This window comes from Lynx canadensis, chromosome B2 (genome assembly GCF_007474595.2).
Source record: "Lynx canadensis isolate LIC74 chromosome B2, mLynCan4.pri.v2, whole genome shotgun sequence".
NCBI lineage: Eukaryota > Metazoa > Chordata > Mammalia > Carnivora > Felidae > Lynx > Lynx canadensis.
Genome location: NC_044307.1, coordinates 44,283,576 through 44,299,092, shown reverse-complemented (window position 1 = coordinate 44,299,092; position 15,517 = coordinate 44,283,576). Strand labels below are relative to the sequence as shown.

At 41.1% G+C, this 15,517-nt stretch overlaps 1 protein-coding gene across 2 annotated transcripts; it reads right to left on the bottom strand.

The window, feature by feature from the left end:
• Window positions 1-2,480: 2,480 nt before the first annotated feature.
• ENPP4 (ectonucleotide pyrophosphatase/phosphodiesterase 4) lies at window positions 2,481-15,259 on the bottom strand. Of its 2 annotated transcripts, none has more exons than XM_030315634.1 (4): window positions 15,061-15,259; window positions 8,139-8,997; window positions 7,325-7,495; window positions 2,481-5,330 (listed from the first exon to the last, which is right to left on the bottom strand). In XM_030315634.1, the coding sequence occupies exons 2-4, from the start codon at window positions 8,962-8,964 to the stop codon at window positions 4,966-4,968; spliced, it is 1,362 nt and encodes a 453-aa protein (XP_030171494.1). In that variant the 5' UTR covers window positions 8,965-8,997; window positions 15,061-15,259; the 3' UTR covers window positions 2,481-4,965. The 2 variants fall into 2 exon arrangements, with proteins under 2 accessions (XP_030171494.1, XP_030171495.1); XM_030315635.1 differs by lacking the exon at window positions 15,061-15,259 and adding an exon at window positions 14,840-15,021.
• Window positions 15,260-15,517: the final 258 nt, after the last annotated feature.

Below are 15,517 nucleotides of genomic sequence, written 5' to 3'. Positions count from 1 at the left end.
CCTGGATTCAGTTTAATGGTGGAAATCAGATTTCTGTAGTCAAGGAGGTAGAAGATACCTGGACAAGTAGAAGGCCTGCCTGGCAGTCGGGCTTGATTTTGGGGTAGGACTCGGCCCTTGCCAGGTAATGTGGCCATGGGAGACGAGTGACATCTCTGAGTTATTTCGGCCGCCACCACCCCCTGCACACACACATCCGTTAAGAATACGGAACACGTTCTGATCAGCATCTCTGTGGGAGGTTTTTGCCTTAATGTCTTTGTTTTTCTTGAAAGATATGAAGCAAACCATTCAACTAAAAAAAATATTCACGGAACAATGAAAAATGAAACTCCAAAGGGTTTATGCCAAAAAGCAAACCAGTCCTCTGCAGCCTAACTCGACAGGACCCAACAGGCTCGTTTGGATTCTCCTGTTCTCTGAAGCTGTGCATGTTTGTGTGTGTGTTGGGGGAGGGAGGACGGTAACAACACCCAAGTACAGGCACCAAGGAAGCTGGGGGTCAGGGAAAGAGGTGTGATGCTGGCATCCAAACTTCAGGAAGCACACGGCCTCTAACATGGTTCTGTATCCAAGGATCTCAGCAGCAAGAGTTAAACCATGAGTAGACAGAATTTGTTGGTATAGAAGTTTTACCACTTGTGAGATACGGCAGAGCTCTCTTCCCAAGTACCTTTTACTCGTTTCCTCCCACAGTTCCTAGCAGTGTTTGCTTAGTATGAATATAGGGAATGAATTTATCACTGCTCTACTAGAGGAAAACTTTGTGGAATCTATACTCAATTAGTATGCCTATTTACAAAACACAGTTTACTTCTATGGCTATTGACAAAACATAGTTTAAATACTATAATCCCCCCTTCACCTCTAGAGTTTTGTAATCAGCTTTTTCAAACTTCTTCCCTTCTACTGTACATGAATAAGTTACAGTTTTGGAAGCTCTACAAAATTTATCTTGGCCTTCTTTCCAATGATGTCCTCATGCTAGATTGTATACTTATACACTGTTTTAAAAACCTGGTTGAGGGGGGGGCACCTGGATGGCTCAGTCAGTTAAGCTTCCGACTCTTGATTTTGGCTCAGTTCATGATCTTACAGTTCGTGGGTTTGAGCCCTGCACTGGGCTCTGCATTGACAGCACAGAGCCTGTTTGGGATTCTCTCTCTCTCTCTCTCTGTCCCTCCCCTGCTCACATTTCCTCTCTCTCAAAATAAATATTTAAAAAAATAAGAAAAATAAATAAAAATTTGGTTAAATATTTACGTAATCCTGGCTTTAAAAAAAGTCTGTAGGGGCACCTGGGTGGCTCAGTCAGTTAAGCATCCGACTTCAGCTCAGGTCACGATCTCGCGGTCTGTGAGATAGAGCCCTGCATCGGGCTCTGGGCTGATGGCTGAGAGCCTGGAGCCTGCTTCTGATTCTGTGTCTCTCTCTCTCTCTGCCCCTCCCCCATTCATGCTCTGTCTCTCTCTGTCTCAAAAATAAATAAACTTAATAAAAATAAATAAAAAATTTAAAAAGTCTCTAATGAACACCCATGTGGATTTTTGCAGTATTACTGGGTCAGGTCAATATCTATCACAGTGTGTGTATTTTGCAGGGTGACAAATTAAAAAATCAGTAACACTGCATTCTATATTTAATAATTACAGTAAAAATGTTTTTATTCACATAAAGTTTTTTAATCATAAGCAAAGTCATTCACTATGGATTCAAACAATATAGTCAAAATATATTTTACTTCAACTTAAGGCACCACATAAAGACTTCTTTAAAGCATACTCATGTCATTTTATTTACACGCTATTTTAGGAAATGACTATAAAATCCACACCTTCCATCTCATCTTTGTCCTTCACTTGTAACTTTATGCATTCGCAATGAAGCAAAACCTCCAAATAAAAGGAATGAAATGCCATCATCCTTAAATCTTACCAGATATGGACAAGAGGGGGAGCCACCCAAGAACGATACAAAGGCATGTTTAATCCTTTAATATTCCAAGAATTTATCTTTAAATTCTTATACCAAGCTTGATGAAACCGTAACACAAGGCCTACAATACAGAGCACTGGAATAATTTACATTTGAATTCTATTGCTGTTTACCAGAACTCGCACCTTAATAACAGCAGAACTGTCCTTATAAATGTACTTATTCCGGAAGGCAGCTATGCTCATCACTATACCACCAACGCATAAATGTACTTACTCTGAATTCACTCACTGAATGAACAAAAACTACTTAATAAAAAGTGTTCCTGGGGCACCTGTGTGGCTCAGTCGGTTGAGCGTCCGACTTTGGCTCAGGTCATGATCTCACAGCTTGTGGGTTCGAGCCCTGCATCGGGCTCTGTGCTGACAGTTCAGAGCCTGGAGCCTGCTTCGGATTTTGTGTCTCCCTCTCTCTCTGCCGCTAACCCACTCGCATTCTGTCTCTGTCTCTCTCAAAAATAAATATTAAAAAAAAAATTTTTTTTAAAAAGTGTTCCTATTACCTTTGAGTATTGTTGTCATCAACAGTTAAGTGTTTCCCAGAGCCAAATACTTCCTATCACCCAGAAAACATGTCGGGACATGTAGGAGTCACTTATTTAACAAAATCCACACCAAAACCTTAAAGGGCTGGCTTCGCTAAAACATTTTCTCAGAGCACGAGAGGAGTCATTGGCTTTAGCGATGATAATTTTTCAAAGATACAAATGAATTAACACAAAGTTCAATAATATATAAATGTCTCTTTGAGCAAATAAATACTGTTTTGTCCCATCAGCATATATACATAAAAAATTTTACAATTTTAATTAAAGTTAATATTTTGAGAATGGAATGAAAGACAAATATGTAAGGGTCTTATTCAAAAGGGTAAGACATTGACAGGCTCTTTCATCCTGTATGAAATCCACTCACAGGCTGGATGCTGTGTATAGATTTCTGAAACTCCTAACCACCAAACTAATGCGATCACGAAAACTCACGGCATTGTAGGGACCAAGCTCTATTGGGCTAGTATGAAATATTCTGCTATTTGAGATACTTCAAAATGTGTCTACTGTTTTAAATGTGGCTGTTCCAGTCTTTTTTTTTTTTTTTTAATGGAAATTGAAATAGAAAATTTTCTTTTATTCAGAAAAACTATTAAGTTTAGGGTAACTTTTATGTGAGGAAAAAAAATCAAAATTTGTCAAAAAGCAAAATTAGTCCTATTGGTTTTATTTCATTTGTTTATTATGCTGTTCTTAACACAGTCCACTTATGACCAATAGCATGGACTATTTATGCAGGTTGTAGAAATGCTTCTCAAGAATCCCCAAGACAATAGGCATCAAATGCTAAGATCACAAAATTAGCAGTGACCAAATAGGATGAATTATATGTTTGATGACTGGCAGCATTTTTCTTTACTATCATAGAAAATCAGCATTTAACTGGGCTGCATATTTGCTGTAGATAATTTATTTTTATCTGAAAGACAGTTACCCAGTTTATTTTATATTGTCAAAACTTTCAAGTTCACACTATTAATGGCCTGCCTCAGGTCCTGATGGATGGTTCTTAAAGCCAGTTTTTTCTTTAACAGATACAACTCAGTTTCCGCATATTAATTTTGATTATTAGAAAGTACCACCTAGCAAGGTAGGATGGCGATCCTTCACAGCAAATCCTTAGCTCTGAACACGTATGTTTACAAAAATAGGAGCAGAGTGATTATTTCTATGAACCAAACACCGAAAAAAAAAATCAGAGGTGGCACTCAGGCTACAGAATGTTAACAGTGCTTAGAGTTTAAGCTTAAATTCTGCCACTTAACATATGAATAGTGGAAAAGATCAAAAGATACCAAATCCCATGCCTGAAAAGTAAGGCATAATGTCCCAAAGGTTAAGTATCAAAATCTCTCTTCCTCGTTCTGACCCAATTGAAACCAGATTTGTATTCAGGTCATCAGTTTTTCTGCAGGACTTGATACCTCTGGCTATAATAAACATGAGAAAGTAAAAAATGGTAACAAAAGCCGATGAATTTTCTTCAGTTAGGAATTTAGCTTGTGAGTCAGAAGAAAGTAAACAAATATGAAGTGCAATTATACCGTCTGCCTGACAGCCACGTTCTGTGGAAGTCAGCCTACAGACCAGCCTACCTCTGACACTTTCTGTAAGTCACAGGAAGTCTGCATACTCGTGCACACAAACACACTTGCACACACACAAATGAATAACTTACGCGAAGGCGCTAAGCACAAACAGAGGAAAGCAATTCTATTTTCTTAGTTTCTTATTAGCAACAATCTTCAAAAGAGATCTTTTGAGGCTTCAACAGCTTACGGGTCTAAACAAAGACGCAACGGTGGAGACTGAGGCTTTGTATCACATGGTCTTTGTGTTGTGTTTTATAATAGCTGTTCTTAAAATAATTTCTTCATATGCTAGATCTGTTCTGCCTGGTTAACTGATTTTATTAACCATCACAGAGGTTTTCCTACGTCACAGGTGAACTTAGGATACAAACTCTATTAAGGTTAATAAGTATAAAAATATAGAAAACTTTTCCTTCCTGATACACAAAATCCTCTAACTGCATAAAGATTTCTGTTGTTTCGGTTACAAATATAAAAATTTATTAGAAAAGCATGCCTACTACATTTTGGTATATTTTCCTTTAAAATTGTGTCAAATCTTCATTGCAAGAAAAAGGCAGAGGCAGTATTTTTCTTAAAAAAAGTTTCTAGTTAGAGAACTCGGTGGTGTTAACCAATGATTTACTAGCAATTTTAACTATGGTCACGGTTGTTCTGTATTAGCTGATGCACCAAAACAAAGCACAGGGAAAAACAAAATAACTCTAGCATGCTTGGTCTAAGTTCTTTCTCTTTCAAAGTCGATTTTTCATAGTTATAACACCATCCCTTGAATGTATCCTTGGTTTCATGTATAATTAAAGATACTCTGTATAAATTCCACAAGCATTACTCAATTAGGGGATCATCATCGTCTTCTTGCAGCTGAAGTCGGGAAAACGGACGGGGTACAGACAGTCTATTCTGCATGATTATTATGAGGCCTGTTAGCGTGGTTAAGACCAAGAGCGCACCGATAACAATTCCAACGGCTTCCGGGAGATTAATGCACCACTGGTCAACTAACAAACACTTAGTGTGACCAAAGGTTCCATTATTGGGACGTGGTTTTAATCCCAGGATGTGGCACATCATTGGGTAAATATCCACACTGTTAATCGTGTTGTGTTTGTAGCCTTTGTGAAATGCAGGTCCGTGGGCAGCTAGAAACGGATGCATACTAGACAAAGAATTATCATAACCATGGTCACCTACTGAAAAAAAGAACAAAATTATGTTAGTTCTTAACAGAAAGAATGATCTTTCTATTACAAAATAACTTGCTTCCAACGGAAATATGCTGATTCTTGCCAGTGTAATTCCCATCTGTTAAAATTAATTCCAATTAATTTGGACCAGATGGGGGCTAGAAATAAAATTTTCTATTTTTTTCAACTCAGCCATGTCCCCATTTCACACAGACACACATACCGCTTTTCCCAACTGGTCATGACCTGAGACTTTAAAACTATTTCTTGACTTCAGGTACCTATCTTTCAGTTCTGGCCCCACTTATTTCACCCTTCAATTTCCAGAACCGTCTGCATGCAAAGAGCACTAGTGATTATAAAAGAAAAAGAGTGGGTGGGCTGAGGGTCCTAAATAACTGGAGAGCAAAAGTGAGTGCGTCCAGTGAATGGGGAAGAAGTGAATCTGCAGCCTTACCCATGTCAATTGCTCCCGTGATAAGAGACGGGATGATACAATATACTGATTTACTGACAGTTAATGAACACCTTAACATCCGGAGGCCACAGAATTGAGAATACAGAAGGGATTCTTGTACTGAATGTGAAGTCTAACCAGATCACCAACCTGTAACTCCAAATCTAACTCAAAGGAAAACATGACAGGATAGTCTCTGATATGACCCCAACACCAGAATCTCAGGTTTTGGCTTTGTGTTGGCAAATATTCCCTTTTAACGTACACCAGTTGGATTTGATAAGCTCCTGGTTTCATATGAAGTGCAAATGACTGAGTGGAAGGTAGATCAGTTTTTGTTATATTAGCCTTTAATTTTATGTTTGATATATTTCATAATAAAAATAATGAATGTGATCAATATAATAAAAACAGAATAAAACTCTATATATAGACATTACGATTTCAGCAGTGTAAAAATATACATGTATATGTAATAGCAAAAAAAGTGTAGAAGGGGGAAACTCCCACAATTCACATCTGTCCGTACCTTTGTATGGGGGGATTATGGATAGTTGTTTTTTTTTCTCGTTTCTAAACTTTTCTGTATTTTCTCAGTTTTCAACAGTGAGTATATAAGCGTAAAGAACATATAAATTCCAATAACCATTATCTTATCCTTGTCTGAAGCTTCTGATGTGCTGTAGATCAGGGGTCTGCATATGACAGACCCTGGCCAAATTCAGTCCCCTACCTGTTTCAGTAAACAAAATTTCACTGCAACCCCCCCCCCCCCATGTCAGTTCGTTTACATAATGTCTAGGGCTACTTTCCCGCTGCAAAGGCGCAATTGAGTAGCTGAGATGGAGACCAGCTGCCTTATAAAGCCTACATATCTACTATCTGGTCTTTTACAGAAATGTTCTGACTCCTGCTACAGACTTGTACAAAGCCAGTTTTTTTTAAAAAGTATTCAAATTGAACTTAACATATGGATGAATAAGCTTGGGTTCAGGGAAGACCTGTAACTCTCCCCTATTATTTCCTTAGCTTTAGGAGAGATTTTGATACACCTGTTTTTTGTACTCGGTAGTTTTTTGTTTGTTTACCTTCTGAATCTTTCCCACTGTTCCAAAGAGCAACCGCACTCAGGTAAACGACTTCATCATTGGGGAAAGACTTCGGGATACTTGGACAATGTTTATTAATGCACACAAAAAATAAACAGGCATTTGAACTATCGAATCTGTCCCCTTTTACCATTTCTTTACTTCTCTGCCGTTTTCTACAAGTCAAGAGAACCAACCTTGAACGTTACTGACAGTAACCGCAATATGGGTAAGAAAGTACATCTACACCTTTGCCCTCAAGGTCACCCACCCTTCTCTAAAGGTGAAATACGGTTTTAAATTGCTGTTGAATGAAAACCTACGAATTATCCAGTCAAAAAAGTGAACTGATTATACAGTGTTAAAGTCTCTAAATCAAAGCACCCTGTAAATAGAAATACGTCACAATGTGTGATTTATCCCCAGGATACAACAGATATATCCTAAATACTTACATTTTGGTAATGATTTATTTAACACAATTGTCCAGCCTTCATCAGCAACCAAAATAATAGGCTGAATTCGATTATTATGTTGGTAATGAAATCTGGCAGGAATGTCTTCTTTGAGATAAACATTCATGTGAGGGCTACAGACTTTCAGTTTATTATAAACCTCTGTTGTATCTGGAAGAAAAAGGAAACAGTAAAGGAAAAAAATCACAATTGAATGATAAGGAAAATAATTATTTCTAACTAGAATAATTGGAAATAAATTCTGAACAATACCATCGATTAAATCACTTTTAATTCTTAAAAATTCAGAGCAATAATAATTATGTGACATTGTTGGGGATGGACAGACAGACACACACACACTTCTATCTTTCCAAGCATTCACATATCTCTTTTTTCATTTTGTGACTCTCCCTGGTAGGCTTTTATACAAAACGGGACAATTTTTATGTATAGCTTCCTAAGGAAAGATGAAATAATTACATATTATTACGAATTCTAAGATCAGTAGACAAAGAATATATCTCACACAAATATCCAAGATGTTTTTAAAGGACAAAAATGTCCTTTTCCATTAGTGTGAATAATGAAGAAACACATCAAAAAGCAGAGAAATAATCTCCTTGAACATGAACCTTAAACTAACTGCTTCAAGACTTACAAATTAAGGGGAAAAACCCAGAATCTCACTCTGAGCAAGTTTACGAATATATGGTACCGTACTACAGAAAGCCAGAGCCGCATTCTTTGACACGCCCTCCTCCTCGTTCAATCGCCCCCTTCCCAAATATCCCTCAGCTAAAAGTTTACTTACTTATTTTAGGAAGTACAGCGGCAACTGGAGTCAAATCTATAAGAGCGTAGCTTGAATTATCAATGCAGCGATCCAAGTTGATCAGTCTGTCCTTAGAGCACTGGGTCATCCCATGATCACTTGTAATGATCACATTCAGATTTTCCCACAATCCTAGCACCTTGAGTTTGTGGACTAGCTCACCAATAAGGTCATCTATTTCTTTCAACACTCTGTACATGTTTTCTTTATCTTCGGGTCCATATTTGTGGCCACTTGCATCTGGTTCTTCCCAGTAGAGGGTTGCAAAGGTGACTGGTGGATTTGAATTGATGAGCCACGTGGTAATATTATTTAGTCTCTCCTCAAATGACACTGAAGAGCTATAATTCATAAAATAGGAAGGTGTGGTATTGTGAATGGGCACGTCAGTACCAGGCCACATAGCAGCAGCACTGGATCTGTTTTCCTGAAGCTGATTGGTCACCCAAATAGGTACTGCCTCATTCCACCAAAAAGGATCCTTGTCATCAAGGTCAGAAAAATGTTTCTTCGTGATTACGTCATACATGGAATTAGCCACAATGCCATGGCTTTCTTCATACAAGCCTGTCACGATACTGTAGTGGTTTGGAAATGTTTTTGTGATAAAAACGTTTTTAACATGTTCCACCAGGACTCCTTCTTTGATAAAATTCTGGAGATGGGGAAATTCATAGTTCTGTAGATAGTCAGCTCTGAAACCATCAAAGGACACCAGTAGTAACTTGGGTGGCAAACTATGGGAAGAGTTACCTCTACAACCAGTTATAAGTCCAGAAAATAAAAGTATTACTAATAACTTCATAATGAATGTGTTGAAGGAGAGCAATCAGGGTTCCTAAAATATAAAAACACAGTTCATAAGTAGTAGTGCTGCTTTGATTTGGATTCAGTTTCAGAAGTTTAGCCATCAGGAGAAGAGAATCAAAATTTATAAACTTTCATATACCAGCTTTATAGCTACTCAAAATTACATAGTGCCATTTACTGAAAGATAATTGAATAAAGCTAAAATTGGGGGCGAAAACTGTCTTTACTTGTCCAATTTCCTATTTATGTATGTCCTGCTCCACCCTTCATGCTCTGAAGGGGATACAGACCGCTCTTACACTCCACACAGATATTCCTGTTTGGTCGCCTTGCTTGTCTGTAGTAGCAGAAATTATCCTAAAAACTTAATAAGAACAGGGGCACCGGGCTGGCTCACTCAGTGGAACACGAGACTCTTGATCGCAGGGTATAAGTTCAAGCCCCATGTTGGGTGTAGAGATTACTTAAAAATAAAATCTTGAAGAAAAAAAAAAGACTTATTAAGAACAGATAAAAGAAAGAAAAATGATCGCTTTGCACAAAACAGAAATAACACCAAGCCTTCAGGGGCTCCAGAGGAGATTATTTTTCCAGTTTAATGACAAGTACTCTATGTTCCTTTTATTTTTTTTTTAATGTTTACTTATTTATTTTGAGAGAGAGAGCACGCATGTGTGAGCACAGGGAGAAAGAATCCCAAGCAGGCTCCACGCTATCAGCACAGAGCCCAATATGGGGCTTGATCTCAAGACTCTGAGATCATGACCTGAGCCGATATCAAGAGTTAGACGCTCAACTGACTGAGACACCCAGGCGCCCCCCACCCCCAAGTTCCTTCTAACCCACAGAAATAAGTGGTGGAAATGTTACCATATTGGCTCATCACCAGTTCCTGTTGAAGATACTGGCAGGAAAAGAAGGATAAGAAATAAATATTACTTGAGTAAAAGATCTCGTCTCAATCTATCCGTTCCCAGTATTTACATGAGGTTGACAGACAAAGCCTACAGGGACTTGGATGCTGTACTAACTTCTGAAGAAATCCAACAGCTGCTGAAATGACTTTCATCACCATATCCCTTAAACTTCCTTTTTACTATCAAGAACATAACCATTCTCCCTAATACCCCAGGCTCATAGCTCTCCCTGATTTTTCATTATTTTTTTCTGACAATCCACTGATTATAAAAATAGCTTTCCCATAATAAATATCCCTGCCTTCAGTGTCTATCATCTTCGGTCCTTAAGAAAGCAGGATAGGTGATTTAAGCAGGATGGTCCACTTTAGATGGAGGGGATATCTCTTTCATTGCAATAGGAGAGAGAGGGAGCGAAGGCTAAGTTAGCTAACAGGTGTGAGGGCTGGAGATGAAGGGAGCTGCATTCTCTGTGTTCCAAGAGGCAGGGGTGATTATTGAGAGCGAGTAGGGTGGTAAAAGGTTCAGGGTTTTGAGAATCACAGAGAATGTCTGAAGTGGCCAACGTGGAGAACGGGAGAGGGTACAGGGAAACAGTGAGGACTGGTGGTCAAAGTTGACAGCGGGCGTCATGAATTGTTAGAGACACTGTTGACCGGTTTTTTCTAGCAATTGGGCCGCCCCAGCACAGGCATGAACAGGCAGCCGATCCTGCCTGCACGTGAGACTCTGCCAGAAACTGAAGTATAATGAAGGAAGCTGAAGGTCCTACGGAGTGACTGAAGTCTGAACTGCAGCGCTTAAGATGAAACCGATACAGATGTGCGAAGTGGAAAGGCTCCTGGACTGGAGGTTCTTTTCTTTCTTTTTTTTTTTTTTTTAAGTTTAGTTATTTTGAGAGAGAGAGCGAGAGCATGTGCGTGTGAGTGGGGGAGAGGCAGAGAAAGACAGGGACAGGATCAAAAGTGGGCTCTGTTGTGACAACAGAGAGCCCGATCTGGGGCTCACACCCACGAACCGGGAGATCATGACCTGAGCCGAAGTTGGTGCTTAACCGACTGAGCCACCCAGGTGCCCCCCGACCGGAGGTTTTGAAGGAAGCTGCAAGAATGTGAGACTGTGGTCAGAGTGAGGTGAGTGAAGTCACTATTTCAGAGTAAGACCCAAGGTATGGCTGCCGGAGAGGCGGGGGGTGGGATATGTCTGGAGGCCCCAGGTATAAGCAGCAGTGAGCTGACATGATGATTAAGTTCATGAGCCATTTGTGTGTTCTTCTTTCTCCCAACTAAACCACAATGACTTGAAGACAGAGACTTTCTTTCCTTCAAACACACCACAGGTAGATGATCTTTGTATGTACAGTCATTCAAACGTTTGTTGACTGAAGCTGTGACCCTCTCGGAACCAGGGGACTCAACAATTGCAAACATCAGAAAGGCACAGAATCTTGTCAGTGAGGATCTCTGGGCCTGCAAAGTCTACCATTTTAACCCGAGATGGGCTACCTTCTGGGTGTGGTGCACGGACCATCTGTTGCTGATGCCATCCAGGAAACCAAAACCAGTACAGAATGGCAAAATCAAATCACTGCTCCAAAGAGTTAAGAGACACTCTGCACAGACACAGCCCCGGCTACAGCTCAGCAATATCAACTCTCAAGAATCGAGACAGACAGCAGCATTTCTCTTTCCATTCGGTATTTGGTGCTCCTGACCTAGTGTTTAGGCACAACTCGCCTCCTCCCTCGGACCGTCAGCACAAGTGGGGCCATACCACAATGCTGTGCAGGCTGCTGCCCTGGGTTCCAGCAATCTTAGAACTTGCGTGGAGACCATGAAAGCTGAACTTGGCGGACTCCCTGTTTTCTCTTGCGGTACAGCTACATTCCCAGGCACAAATGTTTGTTTCCAGAAAGAGTGAACTACAACAGCAAAGAGGTGGTGCGGTATCTTACAGACACTCCTAAATACATTTTTTAAAACCCTAATCTACTGCCCTGGGTCTTTCCCTCAGGAACCAGTTGACATTCGCCACCAATCCCACCGCACAGGCAGCTCTGCAGGCAAGTCAGGTCTGATGTACACCAGGCCGAATGCACTCTCTGCACCTCCAAGTCTCTTTCCTTTCCTTAGGTCCCCAAACCTGCAAAACAGCCTCCCCGTTGTCTCACCACAGAGCTGCCCTGGGTAAAGCATCTGTTGCCAGCCTTGTCAATTCTCTTTGCATATCATCTATGACAGCACAGTAGACCTAAAAATCACTGAGGGAAGCTCCTTACAAGTGCAGCTGCCCAGTCTTTACACCTGGAAAACTCCAGCTCAGTCAAGCTGGAGTAAAAGCCAGGAACTTGCATTTTGAACACTGTATGGCAGAGCCATACAATGGAATATTATTTGGCAATAAAAAGGAATGAACATACGCTACAACTTGGGAGAAACCTTGAAGCATTATGCGAAGTCAAAGAAGGTGCTCACAAAAGATCTCTTACTGTAGGACTTTTTAGAGGAAATACCTAGGATAAGCAAATCTCTTCAAGATGGAAAGTATATTAGTAGTGCCTGGGCCAAGGGGCTGGGGAGAAATGAGGAGGAAATTCCAATGGGCAGGAGGTATCTTTTGGGGGTGATGAAACTGCTCTCATATTGACTGTGGTGATGGCTCCAGGACTCCACAAAACTGTTCACTTTAAATGAGTGAACTGGATAATATGTGAATTCTATCTCAATAAAACTATTGTATTAACATCAACAACAAAAAAGGAGGGAATGAAATTGTCATCTTAAAAGCATCTGAAATGCCCTGCCAGAAAACGGGAAACATCTTTGATGTCTCAATTTACCTCCAAAATTGTGTGAAATCTGTACTCCATAATACAGACCTGGGGTGTTTTAACATGAAAATGTCTTATACCACCTTCCAAATGCAAAACGACAGCAAAACGAAAACCTGTGTCTGACCCTCTTTCTCAAAAAACATACAAGTCAAAATCTTTCTTCTGCAAATCTTGAATGAAAAGGATGTTCAAGGTATACGTGCTATTTATCCTGGGGTTCAGGAATGTGTTAGCACACTGTTAGGATCCTCGTCCCCAGGCTTAGAAGCACAGAATGGAAAGACTGTAGGCTCCGAATTCAGAATGATCCCAGAACTTGAGCTCACATTTAGTAGATGGGCAACAGTGGGCAGATTTAACTTCTCTCAGATTTAGTTTCAGTGTTTGTGAAATGGGGGTGCATACAGTGTTACAGGACAGGCTCTCACGTTTAAGTTTCCCTTTATCCATTTGAGTTACAAAGCTGTTATGTTAGGAGAAAGTCTGTACTACGATGGGCAGAATAACATTATTGTGCCACTATAAAATAATTAGAAATAATTTAGTCCAACCCCTTCTTTTTACATGTAAGGGAGCTGAAGTCCAGTGATTGGCCAAGCTCAGAAAGCAATTTAGCAGCTTTACTATGCCCTTACTAATTCACGCCCTCAACAAGTTTACGAGTCTAGTTAACAGCGAGTTCACAAAACTAGTAATAAACTCCCAACAATTACCAAAACCTTTCATGTCAGAGCATCCTTCATTAACAGTGCCCATATCTATGTCTACTGCCGTCTGTTTCGTTCTAACAGGGGGTGTCAATCTATTAGCAACAAAATACCGGTGAGAAGTTCTCAAGTAATTTTCAAGAACTCAAAATCACTACACGTTACATATTACTAAACTTTGGGAAAAATTCTGTAATTTTTCAAACCAAAAAAAAAAAAATAGCAGAGGGAAGAAAAAAAAGCAGACTCATCCGGACTATACTCAAACATCCCAACAGCAACCAGAAGTAGTAAGTAGTTGTCTTCAATTCAGGGGACAGAACATGCTCCAAGTCTTCTGGGATGATTTTTTTTTACCTGGGTGGAATGCATGTCAGACAATTCGCACTGGCATTCTTAGCCCGTGTGAAGTTGGGAGAGGAGACTGTAACAGTTACAGGAAATGGTGAAAGGTATTTGTCACCATTAGCTTGCCATCTGCTCTGTAATACAAAAGCTCTATTCTAAAGACTTCACAAATCTGTATAATTAAGCTTTTATACAGCTTTAAAATAAAATAACATTATTGTCTATGGGCCTGGGGAACTTTGGTGATTTCCTCTAGATTATTATTATTTTCTTGGTGTTTAAAGAAAAAACGTAACTCCTCTTTAGAAGATTTACTCAGTCTTAAAAATTCTAGGAGTCTAAGTTATTCTCAATTTTCAAGGGCTCACAAAATTTTCTAGTGTCTTCAAAACAGCTACTTCTTGTGTTTCTTGTGTTCTCATCAAAACTCCCAAATTACTTTGTGGCTATACTCAAATACTTAAAACAGCTCCTCCTTGCTTTCAAGTGAGTTTAATTTCCTTAAAATAGCTTGGAACAACCTCTGGGGGGAAAGGAAGAAAGGAAAGAAAAACCATAACATTAAAACGAACAGCTGACTTCCTATAACACTGGGCAAGTGTTCAGGCTTCAGTCCAGCAGATCACCTGGTGGTTAAGCAAAACCATTCTGGGGTCTGGGCTGGTATAAACCTGAATCTGTTTGTCACTCGCTGCACAATGTTGAACGTCTCTTCACTTCTCTGAGCCTGAATTTCCTCATCTATATAAATGGGACGCTATTATCTCATAGGGTTGCTGTACCGAGAAAAGGAAGCATTGTTTGGAGAGTGCTTAACAGGGCGTCCAGCCTATAAAAAGCACGTAAATGTGATCTTTGCTAACTGGTTTTCTAGGAAATTAGTTCTTACATTTGATTATATAATGACCATGAGCTGTGATCTAATATTCAGATGCAAACGCCCACCCCGCCGCCCGCCTCCCCTCTTTGTCAACGCTGCCCACCTTCGCCGCGGTCAGCCCACTGCCCTCCCCGCCCTTCACACCACAGTCTCCCCCCCCCCACCCCGCCCCCTTCCCAAAGCACCTGCCAACTGCTCTTTCCGCCTCCCACACGCCCTCTGCCTCGCGGTGCTCAGCTCGGTCCCTGCGCCTCCGGGTCCCTTCGGGGACGTCCCCGCCAGCTCCCCTGAGGCTGGGAGACGGGAGGGGAGGGGGTTCTCACCACCTCCAGTGTCAAATCCCCTGGCGACTGAGGACGTGGTGGCATTTCCCTCCGGAAGGCGGGTGCGCTAGGCTCACACTCACCCGCTGCCGGCACGCGGAACTCAGAACTGTCGGCACGCGGCGCTCGTGGATCCTGGGGGCAAGGGAGACCCGAAGGGACACCGGCGAGGCAGAAATCTTCTTAAGGCGCCTGCGCAATGGCGGGCGCTCCAGCCGCGGTTGTCAACAGCCCCAACCTCCCCGAGAACCGCTTGGCTGGGGCCGCTACGGATTGTGCGCAGCCGCCCGGCGCGCGACAGCGGAACCTGCTGCCAACCAGCTGGAACCCGGCGGGCGGCGGGGGCTGAGACGTTTCCTCTGATTGGTTCCCGGAGCCGCGTTAAATGTAACTTCCTTTGCGATTGGTTAGATTCAGGTACCACCTGGAGACTTCTGCTTCGGTGGGTTAGCATTGGACCTCGAAGAGGTTCTTTTCTATCTTCCACCACGCCCCTTTCATATCATCCTAGGGCGGGGTGCCCTTCAGGGGAGCTGAAGC

Coding starts and splice junctions, on each gene's coding strand:
- ENPP4 (XM_030315634.1), bottom strand. CDS start 8,964: ATGAAGTTATTAGTAATACTTTTATTTTCTGGACTTATAACTGGTTGT. Junction 7,496..8,138: donor CGCTGTACTTCCTAAAATAA/GTAAGTAAACTT, acceptor TTTTTCTTCCAG/ATACAACAGAGGTTTATAAT. Junction 5,331..7,324: donor AAATAAATCATTACCAAAAT/GTAAGTATTTAG, acceptor TCTTTTTTTCAG/TAGGTGACCATGGTTATGAT.